Genomic DNA, 16,709 nt, shown 5'->3' with positions numbered 1-16,709 from the left:
AACCATGAAACATCTGCACCCTAGGTAAGGCTATCATTGATTTGACTCAATGTGGGATTGACAGCCTGTGGAGACTGAACTAACATTTGCTTCACTTTCTTTTTTTCAATTCTAAGATATAGATTGCAAGATGTACCATTATTTTATGTACCATCAAGAATGAGAAAACACTATCAAGTATGACAATATGATAGTCCTTAATACAAAATACATGAACTGGTTACAGCTGCCTTTTTGAAATTTCAGTATCAGTTTCCTATGAACAAAACTACACTGCTTGGCATTTGGTGGACAATTCTCTGCACCATAGCTTATGAGCAGCACCCTTGCTTAGGTCCCAAGGAAAACCTGCTTGCCACTTTGCAAGACAAGTTCAAGATTATCCTACCAACAATGAATATTTCTTCCCCTTATCAAATTTATGTCCTGCTGCCTCTGTATGCCTTTCACATATAACATTTTTATTGTGTTGCTGAGCAACCCTTTATAAGACACTTTTTTGGGTAAGACACTTTAAAAAAGTTCAAATGACTTGCCTGAGATTCTAGTGGGTGCCTAGACCAGGATTCAGACCCACTTATGTGACAATTCCAGTTCCCTCTCATAATTTATAAAAATTGAGACACTACCTTGTTCCAAGAGTTAAAAGCACTAAACCAAACATCTCAAATGGCCAGTTTATCAGTTTGTTCTGCTGTCAAATACCTTGAGGCTGGCCTGATATGATTAACTCTCAGTTAATCAAAATATGCCTACCCTAAGTTTTAATTTGCTATCATACTCTCATTTTGGCCAAAGCTTCGCTTCTTAAACTTCCAGAGCATACCAAGGTAGGCCATGGGGATGTAGGATAAGAAAATTATACATGACCACTGTTGGAAATGGTGACAGCTGTTCTAAAGTAAACATGAACTTATGTAGCTGATTTCAAATAGAGTAAGTGATTTAGACCTGAACTCTTGACTGATCCAAGAAAACCTTATTTTTAGGCAAACACCAGTAATAAAACCAAATCAAAGCTTTTAACAAAGCTAGTTTTGAAAAAAGTTCAATATTCCTCTTTGAATACGTTTAAAAATCTTACCATCTGTTCTAAAAAGACTTTTATGCATGATTATATTCTACTAAAATGATGCCACTTTTTGCCAAAGACCTATAAAGTTAGGAGTACAGCTATTATACAAAGTTGCTAATTCTCCATGAACATGAGGCACTTCAGATTGCTTAGATCTTAGTCTAGGCTAATTATAAATTTTATACATATATATATTAGCCTTTATAGAAGGCTAATTTAATCCTCTGGAAACAGGTTCACCAAAGTTTGTTTCCGTTTTCTATTCCCTTTTCATATTTTTGTAGGCACTCCACACATTCTTTTGCCTTCTTCCCACTTTTCTCAAAGGTACTACTTCCAAGGGTTATGTTTTACAAGAGCGCAATTAATCAAAAATATGTGCAGTAACTTTTTGCCCTTGGGTTCTCATTAAGGCTAACATTAAGCTTTGTTTCCCATAGCTCCTAACCAGAGGAAAGAAGATGCTTTTTAATCGAAAATAAAGGTAAAATGTGCAGCAACAGGAAGCATTTGTTTCTTGGGAACAGAAGGTATCTCAGGAGCATGTTCATTTTATACAAGTGCTGCCTTTCCTCAATAACCTTAGAAATAATATTTGCAAGTCCATAGGTTGTCAAACTTCATTTAAAAAATGCTACCTAATACCTAAACACAAATAACCATTTTCATTAACATAGGAATAAGTTTGAGCCGATAAAGGGAAAATAAATGTAAACCAAGTTTATTTTGCTTTTTAAGTAGTGTTCTTAAAGCACTACAGCTTGGTAAACAATGTAAATTAGTATAAGTCATCTCAAAAGCCAGAGTTTTGTTTTGTTTTTTTAATGAGTTGTTAAAAAGATGCAGCCTATTCTAACAGGATAAATATTTTTAACCATTTCACTTCGAGTTAATGAAGGCTCACAAATGAGCAACACTCCTCATTGAGGAAAACAAAAAGCTGTTGTCGACAAGCGACAGCACACACACACAAAAACAAAAAGAACTGTGTAAAAATAACTGTGTTCCCATATTTTTTGAAGTTGCTTTACAATGGGATGATATGCACATGATCTTGCTGCAAACTTGCCATACAGACTTGTAATACATGTAGTCCAGACAACAGGTGCTAACTTCAGACGATGCAGCACTATGACCCTTTTCACAGCGCCATTTCTTGTACTCATTATCTTTTCTTCTAGACTGCAATACAGGCTAGAAAGAAAATGCTCCCTAATTAAAAACTGGTACTGTTTACAGGAAAAATTGTATAATTTTGCATTAGAATTTACAAGTATATGTTCAAATTGAATTTGCCTCTTCCCCCCATCCCAGCCACAAAATGGGCATGAAGTAAAATTTTTAAAAATGCCTTAATTTTCAACTTCATGCAAACTAAATAAAGATGACCAAAACAAAAGCTTAAACAATGGAAGGATATTTCACAGAAAATTTCTTATACAAAAAACACGTAAGAAAAAGGGCCACTAGGTGACATTTTAATTTACAAATTGGCATCATTTTGGTCGACAAATATCCAGATGCTGTTTTCATCTGCTAACAAAAGAGTTGCAGAGGGAAAAAAAAAAAAAAAAGAGAAACAAAAACCAAAAAAAAAGGGGGGGGGACCAAAAAAAGAAAAACAAAAACAAAACACACACACACACACACACAAACAACCAACAACCCAGCATGACTTCTGATTTTAATCACACATTTCTTCTGGAATTTCATGTGGATTCAGGATGCCAGGGACAGACATTTGAAGTTTATGTTTCTCTTCCTGAGCCTGTCGAAGGGCTGTTTCTCTTTCTTCCAAAAAGAGATCTGATGTATCTTCACCTGCAAACTCCTGTGAAAACAGATCGTTGAAATGTCAACATACTTTAATAACTTTAACATCAGTTCAGAAAATGACTCACCTTTGGGGGGGAAAAATGTAGATAAGCACCTCCCTGTTTACACAAACAATATAATTTACTCATCAATTGTTGAATTAAATTATGGTATATAATTTTATAATTCTACACAGTTGAGTTAAAAACCAGAGATGTTAGTTGGGGGGAAAAAAGATTTCAAAAGAGGGACAGTATAATGCCATATACAAAATATACCTCAAGCAGTAACAGTAAAGACTAGTGATCAAGTTTAACTATATTTTATCATTGTCCTCATACTTGTTTCAGACAAATTTCATCCTTTATACACTCTCTACTTTACGGATTAGTTTTTTTAAACACCTAATATATTTATAGTAATCCCCACCCCCAACATCTTTGTATTTTGGAGGGGGAAAAAAAAACCTGAATATCTTATGTGACCAATTCTTATTTAATAGACATGGATAAGATAATTCATCAGCTACTTATGAGTTCTGATACTTTTTGCATTTCTTTAAAACATGATGATACAAGAAAAATCCCTCTTCCCAGAAGTAAATGGAGCATTGTGACAGTAGTAAAAATAGGCTGATATCTGCTAATTATCATGGTTCCCTCTAAAATGAATTCCTTACTAACAAAATGGAAAATCCCCAAAAGGAACTACCAATGTGTTTCTTATGCCCATTCTACTCCTTTAAAAACATCTGTGGGATTTGATCACAATGTTGCAACAGACATTCTGAAATCAATTTTATTAATAAAACACTAACCCAAACATTTTCCTCTTCCTGGCCTTGACTTTTTCTTTCTGTAGGAAGTCTCAAAAGAGTAAGACAGTATGTATTTTAAAAGCCCACTCATTCTGAATTAAAAAAGTGCTCAATTCCAGATGCAAGAATTCAATCAGTATTTAGTCTCAATACTTTTGCAACAGCAAATAAAATATATACCTTTATCTGTACCAGGAAATCCCTAAGATGTTCCTTGAATGCAGGAATATCCTGATTTAAGCTGAAAAGTCCTGTCACAAAGAGCTTTACTTGAGCACTGCAAGTCAAAACACAATAATTAATTGCTTAAAAAAAAAAAAAAAACTTAAAAATTTAAGTTTATTAAAAAGTATATTTACTCTTGTAGATGAGGGAATGCAGACTTAAGAAGATTAGCCACATATTCCTGAATAAACATTTGGTTGTTGACTGGATTTCCAGGATTTAATGGTGTACTTATTTTTCCTTCTTCAACCAAATTAAACATATATGCAAGGATAGATGCATGCATTGTCAAACCTGTTGATAAGAAGGACATCATTAACTTCAAGATGTAATAACAACCTGAACACATAATACTTTTATGGCTTTAAACTCTTACCAGCAGTATGTGAGGTGTCTGTCACAACAGAAAAGATATGCTGAAGAATATCACAAAAATAAGTTTGATAGAAACTCTGAGCTGCAGCTTCTTCTTGAGCAACATTTTGTAAGAGTGTAAAAAGTATCTGTAAGCCTAAAATACAAATAATGCCAAAGTTATTACATACTGACAACATTCATGATGGTATTTCAACTACTGAACAATTCATTCCAAATCCATTCTCCCCTCTTTTTTGCTAATGACAATTATTTGACTAAATTATCTTGACTCAGTAACAGTTAAACTAAAATCAATGTCTGCTTACTTACAGACTATGACTTAACCATATCACCTTTCCATTATTTCCAAAGGTTTAGCTGATTCTCTTCATATCCGTTCCAAAAGCAGCACAACTGAGTAGATTTTTCTACTATATAAACCACAGGTTCCCACCCCCTCCCTGGGAGGACCAGTACTGGTCCAAGGCCTGTTAGGGACCAGGCAGCACAACAGGTGAGCAGTTCACCATTACCACCCAAACCATCCCCCACCCCTCGCAAGTCTGTGGAAAAACTGTCTTCCACAAAACCAGTGGCTGGTGCACCAAAAAGGTTAGGGACCGCTGATATAATCCAATTATTATTTAAAAGTAAAACAAAACCTTCTGCTAGAAACAGTTTTGTTGTTTTATCCTTAGTTGAATCTTGGTGCCTCAGAGGAAAAGCATATGGCGAAAAGGAAACACTGGTGAGGATATGGGTAAGTGATGTTCTTCCTGGCTTGAGTCTTATGCCCATATCCCCATAACACTCAATTCTGCCTATGAACTCACTCTGGAACTGATGATTAAACTGTTTATAGGACTTACTCATACCTAGCTATGCAACTGATGCACTCAAGCAAAACCACGACAAGTGCAGTGATACCTAGCTGTCTACCACTATACACCTATTTGTAAGTGTCTGTACACGGACTGTGAGTTGGTAGGCAAATGGATAAAAAACATCGTTTCTATGTATTTACCTGTATCTGCCACATTCCTCATAGTATGTTTGAAAGCCCAAATAATGGAATCCAAAACAAGTTTAAACTGTGCAGGTGGAATAGCCAGGAATGCTGGGAAGCAATGAGAATTGACAGCCTGAAGCAGTAAGAAAAAGTTCGTTCTGTGTTCAGGATATTCTTCAAAGTCCTAAAAATAAATGGTGGGAACAAAAAAAAATTTCAATGCTTTAATTATATTAAAGATTTATCTTTTTTTTTTTTACTTATTTTGTTTTTGGTTGCAATGGTTCTTCATTGCTACACACGGGTTTTCTCTAGCTGTGGAGAGCAGGGGCTACTCTTCATTGTGGTGCATGGATTTCTCATTGTGGTGGCTTCTCTTGTTGCAGAGCACAGGCTCTCAGCGAGCAGGTTTCAGTAGCGGCGGTGCATGGGCTTAGTTGCTCCATGGCATGTGGGATCTTCCTGGCCCAGGGACTGAACCTATGTGCCCTGCACTGGCAGGCGGATTCTTAACCACTTCGCAACCAGGGAAGCCCTCAATGCCTTAATTATGTTAAATGGAACGGGAAAGCAAGCCCTAATTCATTATAAATGTTTGGAGTTGTTAGTGGACTCCCATAAGATGTATGGCCTGCTAAAAGTCAAACTCAAAGATAACAGAATTCACCTGACAGGGAAGACAAATTTACTATTTATTACACAAATGAATTACCAAAATGAAGGAATACAAGGTCACCTTATTCTAAAGATAATTCAACAAAACTCACATTAAGACCATCACATTTTCTACTAACTCTGAGACTATTACTACCACTTTTAAGTGACTCTGAGATCACCAACGCAGATTAGAAAAATCATTATCTACTGTGTAAACGTGTACACTTGTATCTACGTTTTTTCTTTTTGGTTAATACATTTCCCCATTCCTTATAAGCATATACTACACTTTAAAAAGCATACACTACACTTTAATAACTAAAAAACCAGTGATTAAAACACAGGAAGTTTTCAATAAATGCCATCATTTATGCTTTTAAAAGTTATAAGGATAGGACTTCCCTGGTGGTGCAGCAGATAAGAATCCGCCTGTCAACGTAGGGGACACAGGTTTGATCCCTGGCCCGGAAGATCCTGCATGCCTCAGAGCTACTAAGCCTGTGCGCCACAACTACTGAGCCTGCGCTCTAGAGCACTCCAGCCACAACTACTGAAGCCTGTGATCCACAACAAGAGAAGCCACCACAACGAGAAGTCCACACACCGCAATGAAGAGTAGCTCCCACTTGCTGCAACTAGAGAAAGCCCTCATGCAGTAATGAAGATGCAACATAGCCAATACATACAGACATACATAAAATAAAAAAGACTAAAAAAAAGTTATAAGGACATACTGCAGAACTTCCCATTACATAACTGAAACGCAAATCACATACCTTATTTATCATATTCAATGTGCATTCAAAAACAGCATCAAATATTTGAGGTATTTCAGCTGTTATATGTCCTCCTAACTTGTTGACAATAATAGCCATAGTACTAAGCACTTCTGGTTCTCTAGCAGCTGGGACATTTCTCTGATAATCAATGAGAACTGCATCCAACAGAGGAGGAACAAAATTTTCAGCTACCTGTTTAAAAAAAAAAAATGTTTTTTAAAATTTTAGTCTAGGCACTTGCTAACTCTAATTAAGCAGCTAGGTCAATGTCATCTGTAAGATTTAATTTAGGTTGATCATCTGCTGAAAACTCCTGTGCTTTAAGTTTTTGTGTATTAGAACTTTACCAAGAGAAACCAAGAAATCACAATAGGCTGAGAAGGGCCATGGACATTGTATAGTTTAAATTTGTAATTACTAAAGGAAACTGGGGCCTGAAATGAAGTAACCACTATTGTGGCAGGACCAGAATTCTAGGAATACTGGGAGGGGGTGGGGGAGGTGTGGAATGGGTAAGCTCAAAGTAGAGTCCTCCTAACCAATACTGTACCAAGGCACTCATATCTAATCCAAAGTAGACACCCGCTCAATTATTTTTTTAAATTTAATGAATGCTAAATGATACTTTAATAACCAGAAACAATAACCATCACTTACTCCCAAAAACAGAACTGGACTATGCCAGAATGACTGTGTGGGAGTTTCCAAGATTCTCAATAAAGTCTTATTAAAGTATAACTTCTATGCCTTTAATAGGGTCTCTTTTAAGATGTGTACAATAAATATAACCATGTTTCATTTAACTGAAGATTACTAGTTAGTAGTATCCCACTACACAAAACAGGTTTAGTAAGATTTGAAGGATAAGCACAAAATCATTTTTCCATTTACCTACTTGGTTTCTCTTAACTAGAACTGATTTTCTTCCTTCACGTTTTATTGAGACATGATTAATGTATAGCGCTGTGTAAGTTTACTTACATACATCATGAAATGATTAAGTTTAGTGACCCTCATCATATAGATGTTATATATATAAAACACCTCATATATGTTTAGTCAACATCTCATATAGATACAAATAGAAAAAAAATTTTGTGATGAAAATGCTTAGGAGTTACTGTTAACAACTTTCTTATATAACATACAGCAGTTAGTTATACTTATCATGTTTGTACATTACATCCTTAGTACTTATTTATCTTAAAACTGAAAGGTTATATTAGTTGACTGCCTTCATCCACTTTCACCTCCCTCATTCCACCTCTGAAAACCACAAATCTGCTATCTTCTTCTATAAGTTTGTTGTATATTTGTTGACCTACAACATGGATGTTAGTTCCTGTTACACAGCATAGTTAGTGATTGGTATTTTTATACATTTCAAGATGATCACCACATTAAGTCTAGTTATAATTCATCACCATAAAAATATATTAGTTATTGACTATAGTCCCCACATTGTACATTTCAAACCCATGACTCATTTATTCTCCCCCCTCCCTATTTCTACTCTTAACACTGAAATAATTTATTTTCCTACATACTGGACCTGAAGTGTTTGACTATCTTTGAATTCACAACGTCAAACCTCAATACAAACCTTAGTTGTAAAATATGAGACCCTTTCTTGTTATTACCACCGACACTCCTGAAATTATCGCCTAAGCTACTGTAAATTATGAACTTCTCAACTCCTTCAATTCATCCTACTTTTTACTTCTCACTTTTAAATACAGTTCTGATCTCATAATACATGTTTAAAACCGTTCGGTATTTAAGTCTGATACCTTGAGAATTTCCTGAAAAAATGTTCCTTACCAATAGGAACAATATTAAAATTTCAAAATTATGAAAGTAAGCAGCATAGTTGTCAATGCTGCTTCCATAAAACAGTGATGAACAGGATATGATGTTCCAAGGATCGAGAGAATGAAAAATATACAATAACTAAACACAAATCTCATTTTCCCCAAGTTGAGGCATATGGAGCTGGTTTCGTTTCTGAAAACCACTTAAGACTAACAGGAATAAGAGAGCAAAAGAGACTTTCAAACCTTCAACTAGGAAAGTGCTTACTCCTGCTGAAGAGCCAAACTAATGACAGCTTTGCAAATTGCTCTCAAAGCCAAAAAATTTTCACCTAAACTCTATCCATGGAAAAATAAAAACAACCCAATCATCTCAGCTATCTTGTTACATCACCACCCCTCTCCCTACTAACAGCAATTTCTTTGGAAAATGGGATATATCTTACTATTTTAATGTACTCAAGGACTCCAATAAATAGGATGTTATGAAATAATGCCAAATATAAACATCCAAATTACTTTTAAAATAGCTAAACACATACAGAATATATGCACATTCCAGAAATTGCAGGATCAACTTTAAAAACAAAAAGCACATCGCACTTACCATCTGTGGATCATTGGATCGGCTCACCCAACCAGATATTAACTTTAAAGTTTCCCTTTTTACTGTTCGCATACTTCTAATCAATGGTTGCTTTGTAACCATCTCACCTAAAAAAAATGCAATCAGGTGGAATCCAACTTAACAACTAAAATTCTACACTGGCAGTTACATGTACTTCAGATACTATCAGTTCCCATTTACCACTAGAAAACTTAAAGACAAGAGTACACAGATGAATTTCCTGGGAAAATAAACTAATTTTATAGGGGAGAGGGGCATGTGAATGGTTGAAAAAACTGTCTAGGATCACCTGAAACATGGGAGGGATTAATTTAAATCTGCGAGAAGTGCTGAATGCTTATGCTAAGGCAGTGAAAGTGAATGTAGAGCTGACTTGTTAACACATCATTCCACAAGAATTGAGACTCGCTTACCATTAGCTTGAATAGCTGCAGAAATATTTTCACTGAGGCACTTGTATACATTAAGCATATCTAAATAAATTCTCCCAAGCTGAATCACAAATGGGTGTCCAACTGCTTTGCAGGCTCTCACATTTGTTTTCAATATGCTACCAAGTTGCTTCACTGTTTCAGGATCTTTAAGTATATCCACATTCTGTGAAGGACAAAAAACAACTCCATTTACTCATATGAGAATTCTTTTTAAAAAAATTTTATTTACTTTTCTTGGGGGGCTGCAGCATGCAGAACGTGGGATCTTAGTTTCCCAACCAGGGATTAAACCTGCAACCCCCTGCATTGGAAGTGTGGAGCCTTAACCACTGGACCACCAGAGAAGTCCCTGAAAATTATTCTTGTAGCTAAAGCAAAAAACATTACCCATACTACTCCAAAACACCATCACATTTATAATGTTAAACGGTAAAAAAAAGTCTGTATGACTAACCATACAGCAAAACATTCCCAATTTTCTATCAAAACAGAATAAAAGTATTACAATTTTTTCATTGTGCAAAAACACATAAAAGCACCGATAGATCACATATACACGCCAAAGGTACTACATTTACTACTTTTGTAAATATAATTTTCTCAAATTCCATTAGAACTTTTACAAAAGTAATAAAAAAAACACTTACTTTGGTTGCTTGCTGAATTATGCTATCCCAAACCTGATTAGGAAGTAGCATGTACTTTTCTATCAAATGTTCTTGTACTGTTTGGTCTGTTTGTGCACCAATCATGTACCCCACAGCTTCATAAAATGTATGGACCTATGTTAAACCAGGCAGACAGTTTATTTGTATGTATCATAACAAGGAAAACCACACACGAACAATACACATGTATCCTTAAACTAATGTTTTTAAAGCGTCAGAAATAATTTATATTAAGTAGGAAAACAGCCTAACAAACTCTGGTTGAATTTCTGCCTCATTATAAAAACTTAACCACAGAAACACTTGAAGTGAATCCAATACTGGCTTTCTTTCTATTCCCATTAATAAATTCTCATTAGAACAGTAGTTACTTTCTAAGAAAAATATGCTTACTGATGCACGTACCTGTTGAGGCTGAAGATCACAAATTATAGTGTTAATGTTATTCAAAATCTCATCAATAAACGGCATTACTTCTCCAACTTGAACCTGAACAAAATGCCTGCGGCACTTTTGAGCTATTTTAATGAAAGTATCACAAGCCATGTCCTGGACTCCATCATGGGTCTCTAACAAAATAAAAACAATTTACCTTTGAAAAAAATTTTTTTCAAGAAAAATTTTGCTTTTTTTATTCAGCAAAAATAACTAAATAAAATATATTAAAGCAAGTAGGATTTACCATGCATGAATTCAAAGAGCTTGTTAACTACTGTCTTCAAAAATTTCCAATGAGCTCTTAAAAATCGTGGATATTGACCTACTATGTACATGATATTTGATGCAATAATAGCTTTATTATCTTTGCCTCTTTTCTGTTCACATAATCCTAACAGATCCTGTAAAATAACACAAATTTCAGTCATTTGTAATAAAACACATTTATCTAAAGGTTCCAGTTCATACCTCTCTTGCATACCTTTATAACAGTAACAAGAAATCGCTTTTCATCCTCTTCATGCATTGCTCCACTAATGGAGCCTATAGCCCAACACAACGTATTCAAATTTTTCCATGACCACTCTGTGCCATTCACTTGATTGTGAAGCTTCTCAGTCATTATTCTTTCTGTATCTACATAATCCAGATGAGTAAGATAAACTACGAGGGAAAAAAATTCCAGATGTTTCAAAATGCAAAACTTAATGAGCAAAAATAATTTTACTAAGACCAACAACACATGAATAAGAATGACTATCAACAGATTCACAATCTAAGCATGCCGTATTCCCTAAGTATTTGCATCCCAGAATAGAATTACAAAGATAAACAGTATTAACTTACCTAATGTTTCTCTCATATTCTTATACAAATTTATGGAATCTGTATCCTTCATGAATTCTCTTACAACTTCTCCCTGATCATTTTCTACAACCAATACTTCCTCTGGTTTAGCCATTCGACTAACCATCAATAAACGGACCTATTCAACAACGAACAAGAAAAAAAACCTGTTAGATCTTTGAAATCAGTCACATCAAATGTAACCCTCACCCCCCACCAAAAGCACTTAACACCAACATACCAAACAAAATTATTCCCACAATGTAAAATAAACACACTTAAAATGTAAGTCTACGATAATAATTTTCAATGTTTAACAGATAAAAACCAATCGTTAACTTTCCTGCATCTCATCTGCATTCCTAATGAACTCACAAGGTGGTGCTTAGATAGATTTAGCCAAAAAATAAAAGCCAGTATTTGCATTTGGTCCCCCAAATCACAGGAAGCACACCCAACCACCCACTACTGTTACCTTGGATAACACAGGCAAATACAGCTGTCTCCTGGGAGGAACATCAAAATGTTGACTTCCAGATAGCAACGGAGAGGCAGATGTTGAGAACGGGCTCTCTCTATAGAGTTCAGCTGCCAGGTGATTCCAGTACTCAAGACAAATCTTAAAGATTTCAGTTTCCTCTACTTCGGATACCAACAACATATAATGAAGGGCCTACACATAAGACCAAAACTATTAAAACAATCCTCAGAAGACATTACTAACCAACTTCAAACTGCTTTCCATTCGCTATGTTAATGGCAAATAAAAACTCACGTTACATTTTGTACAACTCTGATTTTTCACTACTCATCAGATAGATAATAGAAATTCTCTAGGAGCAAACTGTGCTTTCTTCTCATGTCCTACAACGCATCAAGAAACATGTGATTGTAAAAAGGTATGGACATTAAAAGACATTTGGTAACAGTAAAAAGGTAGAAATAATCCAAATGTTCAACTGATGAATGGACACACAAAACTCGATGTATATCCATACAAAGGAATATTATTCATCCATAAAGGGTTTAAGTACCAATACATATTGTAACATGCTAACTGAAAGAAACCAATAACAACAAAAGTCCATATATTATGATTCCATTTACATGAAAGGTTCAGAATAGTTAAATCCATTGAGATGTAAAGAAAATTACTGGTTGCTAGGGACTGGAGCACAGAGAAGAATGACAGAGTGACTATTTCAATGGGTACATCATCCTTTGTGGGTGATGAAAATATTTTGGAAAACACTATGAATGTACTAAATGTCACTGAATCATACAATTTAAAATCGACAGTTTTATGGTATGTGAATTACATCTCAATTTTAAAATAGGGTCTTTAGACTTTTCATCTTAGAAATGACACATCTGCACACTCTTCAGGAATTTCATTTTCATTATAGATTATTGACCTGGCATTGAGTAGAACACAAAAATCAGGACACTTGGCTTTTAACTATAATTCAGAATTGACAACATATATTTATATTGCAGAGACAAGCATTAGGTAAGAATATATGTCAAAAGCTACAGGAATTTTAGAACAAGGTGTACTTTAAGTTTTTATTATTAATTTCAGAAGCCAAAGGCTCCACAAAGCCTACCTCCATCAGTGTTTCCCTGAGGTTTAATCTTTTTTCTATAAGTTGACCATGTTCTTTCAGAAAGGTGCAGAGAAACAAACTGAGGTTTTGAATAAAGTTCTGTTCATCGTCCTTTCCATTTGAGTATGCAAGTCGAATGTTGGTATTTAAAGGAAGCATCTGCAAGTTTAAATATGGATCATAAGGCTTCATTTTAAAAACAACAAAGATACTACATTTTAAGTTCTAAATTTCTACCACCCTTTTACTAATTTTAAAACATATGGAGTTAAACAGCTTATTCTTCCCTAAAATGCCTTGGTCTATTTTATCCATTTTTGTACCTTTCTGTCCTAGCTTTTCATTTTTTTTTTTTTTAAGTTTCAAGTTGTAAGATTTCCTCAAAGATTATCCTTCGAAATTTTCCCTGTATCAGTTTCCTCACATTAGTGTTATTAAAAATGTAAAACTATATAGTTGATTCAGATCACAGACATAAACAGTAATGTAGCTTTATGATTAACTGTCTAGATAATTTCATATATACCTAGTCAAACTAAGACTAAGCTAATCCCGTCATTTGAGAGATGAAAGGTCAAAGGCAGAACTGATATTAAATCCCAGGTTACCTAAAGCCTCTAAATTCTGTAGAAATAAATTACCATGACACTCCCAGAACCTTTATTTCAAGGAATTTTCAAAATGTTCATAAAAATTTCTAACTTATCCTTCATTTTATATAATAAATATGCAATCCCAAAATGTTTCAACTCAAATCCAACTTTTTCTAAGGCAAAATTGCTTAGTCGGTTTTCAAGGGTGTTGTATTACCTGTTTTAGCTGCATCATTGTCAGTGTAAATAGCGTTACAAATTGTTCCTCATACTGGCTTACACTCACACCAGCAATTTCAGTGAGGCACTTCAGAGAGACATTTCGGAACATTGGAACATTCAGGAACTATTTTAAATTTTAAAAGATGGGGGTGGGGTAGGGAGGGGAGAGAGGAAGTATAAAATTAAATGGCCTGAAGCACTTTACTTAAAATTAACAATTAAAAAAAATAAGGATTTAAAAATCAGGAACACAGAGGGAAAAAAAATCAGGTAAATAGGTGGTGATAGGAGTTTTTGGTACATAAATTTTTTAAAGAAATTTCATTATTCGCCCAAAAGACAAGTAATGCTTTAGGAGCAAACTGTACTTTCTTCTGATGTGTCCTCAGACACCTGAAAAACACAAAGTTGCTTAGAAGCTTTTCCCATGATCTATTACATGACCTTTCAAGACATCATGTTTTCTGTATAACCTAAAAAGATAATTGTTTAGGATTTTAAAAGGTATGCAATATACCTAGGATTAATGAAGGTGTGGGAAAACTGGCTCTTCCATATTTTATTGTTGAGAAGGTATAAAAATAGCCTCCCATTTGTGGGTGGCAATTTGGTAAGCATCAAAAGCCTTAAAAATGGACAATATTGATACAATACTTACATTGAAATTTATACAAAGTAAATATTTGGACAAATGCAGTATTTCCTGCAGTACTGCTGACAATGGCAAACAATTTAAAATAAACTGTCAACTGATAAAATGGTGGCTCCCCCACAGTAAATTCAGATTAGAATATGACCATATCAAGCCCTGAACTACACAGCCCCAAATGTAAGTTATAATAGCCTGCTTTCATAAGGCCTTAATTAAATATATAATTTATTCATTATATCTGATTAGAAAACATCTGGAAATACAACAGTTGGTAACTGATTATCTCTGGATGAACAATTATAAGACTTTACAGTAGCATGCTACTGCAACTAAAAGCAAACCAAATTTGTTATTAGTTGTTCACACAGAATTTGGGAGATTGACTGGTATAAGTGGCAGAAGCATAAGATTCTGATATTGTTTTTAAGAATTAGTAGCTGAAACTACAGAAAAGTTCTTCTGGACAGTTTCCTCATCTCAGAAACAAGGTTAATTATTATGAACGTGGAATGGTTTTTCTATTCAAAAGAGCATTACAAATTAAGAAAATACAATATTCACTATACCTTATAAATTAATGTGCTGATTAACTTGGTCTCAAAAATATATCCAAGTGGAATCCAGTTAAGAAATCTGAGCAACGTTTCCAAAGTTGCATGTACAAGTGGAGCATTTTGGGAATTCTCCTACAACAAAAACGTGCTTGTAAATTATCATCTTCCTATAATTAATTCTTATTTTAAAAAATGAAATTAAAAGCACTTACCATCACAAACTGACAAAGCTGAAAAATTTGTGAGAATTCATTGCACATGCTAAAAAAAAAAGGGATTGTTTAGAAGACAGAAATAAATACTATATTTACATACTAACAACATTTCAGCAGTCATTGAAAACTTGAGTTACTTCTATTCATAAACACAGATAGCAATAACTTCATCAAAAGTTACAAAGTTATTAAAACTGTATAAACATCACTCTTAAAACTCACCTACAGATATCACATAATTTCCATTTCTTAAAGGTTTGTTTTTCACGTAATCCTTACTCTATTTGAAGTACTTTCAACCAACCTAGTCTTATATTTATTTTTTAAAATTTGGCCACGCCCCATGGCATGTGGGACCTTACTTCCCCAACCAGGGATCAAACCCGTGCCCCCTGCCGTGGAAGCACCAGGGAAATACCTCAATCTAGTCTTTTAAATCAAGATGGCTGAAACAAAACTCTCCAAAATGAGAGAAGTGGTGTTAGATATATCCTCAATCCTAAAACGTGTTTATATACCAAACCAGAGGAAAAATTCTAAATTCCGAAGCTAGTTTGAATACATAAAGGTAAAAACATTTCTGTTCCCTAATGACCAGACACATATTTATTACTATGTTGAAGAAAATAAAATTTGGCATGTTCCTGGTGTTAACATTCGGGAAATTGACAAAATGCAGGAATAGTAAGAATTCAGTAGACATTTGGACGCAAGTCATATCCTTGGACCTGTAATTAACTAGACACCATATAAAACAGATTCCAAAGAGTTTTCTGGGAATTCTTAACCTATATTCCTTCCACATGACATGTATGAAGTTAATTTTGCTACACCACCATACATATTTTTCAAGCCTCCATATTTAGAATATTACATCACTTCAGTACTATTTAATATTTAATAATCATAGTTTCTTAGAAATTTACAATCTACTTCCAAATTTCTTGAAATTGCTTGAGAAATTACTTAAAAATTTTAAAACAATTACTTGCCTGTCTTTTAAATGCTTAGCTTTCACTTGGGTTATCTGTCCACTAGAGAAATCAAATACTTCTTCACTCAAGAGTTTTAGAATTACCATATTGTTCTGACAAAGACTTTCACTGGTCCTACTCGCTCCAACAATGTCACTGATAAAAGTTGGCCAGTGCTTTGGCCATTCTTGTTTCAGTATCTAAAATAAGACAGGAAATGTTAAATTTCATTTCAGTTGTCGATGGCAAATAAAACAAACTTCATAGAAATTGTGTGATACCAAAAGCAGGAGCAAATATCAACCACCTTTCATTTTCTTCCTTTTTATTAAG

At 34.4% G+C, this 16,709-nt stretch overlaps 1 protein-coding gene across 4 annotated transcripts in view; it reads right to left on the bottom strand.

Moving 5' to 3' along the window:
- Nucleotides 1–1,780: 1,780 nt before the first annotated feature.
- XPO1 (exportin 1) overlaps nt 1,781–16,709 on the bottom strand; it is a 42,585-nt gene continuing 27,656 nt past the window's right edge. For 3 of the 4 annotated variants that reach the window (XM_057741551.1, XM_057741553.1, XM_057741554.1), the window contains 19 exons: nt 16,395–16,576; nt 15,400–15,448; nt 15,200–15,319; nt 13,977–14,105; nt 13,167–13,325; nt 12,035–12,232; nt 11,560–11,698; nt 11,195–11,376; nt 10,958–11,114; nt 10,681–10,844; nt 10,255–10,389; nt 9,587–9,770; nt 9,153–9,259; nt 6,732–6,926; nt 5,314–5,482; nt 4,309–4,443; nt 4,067–4,226; nt 3,888–3,984; nt 1,781–2,906 (listed from right to left, as the gene is read on the bottom strand). In XM_057741551.1, the coding sequence (XP_057597534.1) occupies nt 2,760–2,906; nt 3,888–3,984; nt 4,067–4,226; nt 4,309–4,443; nt 5,314–5,482; nt 6,732–6,926; nt 9,153–9,259; nt 9,587–9,770; nt 10,255–10,389; nt 10,681–10,844; nt 10,958–11,114; nt 11,195–11,376; nt 11,560–11,698; nt 12,035–12,232; nt 13,167–13,325; nt 13,977–14,105; nt 15,200–15,319; nt 15,400–15,448; nt 16,395–16,576 (2,808 nt within the window). In that variant the 3' untranslated portion in view covers nt 1,781–2,759. Of the gene's footprint in view, nt 2,907–3,887; nt 3,985–4,066; nt 4,227–4,308; nt 4,444–5,313; nt 5,483–6,731; nt 6,927–9,152; nt 9,260–9,586; nt 9,771–10,254; nt 10,390–10,680; nt 10,845–10,957; nt 11,115–11,194; nt 11,377–11,559; nt 11,699–12,034; nt 12,233–13,166; nt 13,326–13,976; nt 14,106–15,199; nt 15,320–15,399; nt 15,451–15,829; nt 15,835–16,394; nt 16,577–16,709 lie in introns of those variants that run through there. The other variant, XM_057741555.1, reaches the window with a different exon arrangement.

Source organism: Hippopotamus amphibius, chromosome 7, assembly GCF_030028045.1.
Source record: "Hippopotamus amphibius kiboko isolate mHipAmp2 chromosome 7, mHipAmp2.hap2, whole genome shotgun sequence".
Lineage (NCBI taxonomy): Eukaryota > Metazoa > Chordata > Mammalia > Artiodactyla > Hippopotamidae > Hippopotamus > Hippopotamus amphibius.
The sequence above is the reverse complement of the archived record's forward strand: the minus strand, read 5'-3'. Positions and strand labels throughout refer to the sequence as shown.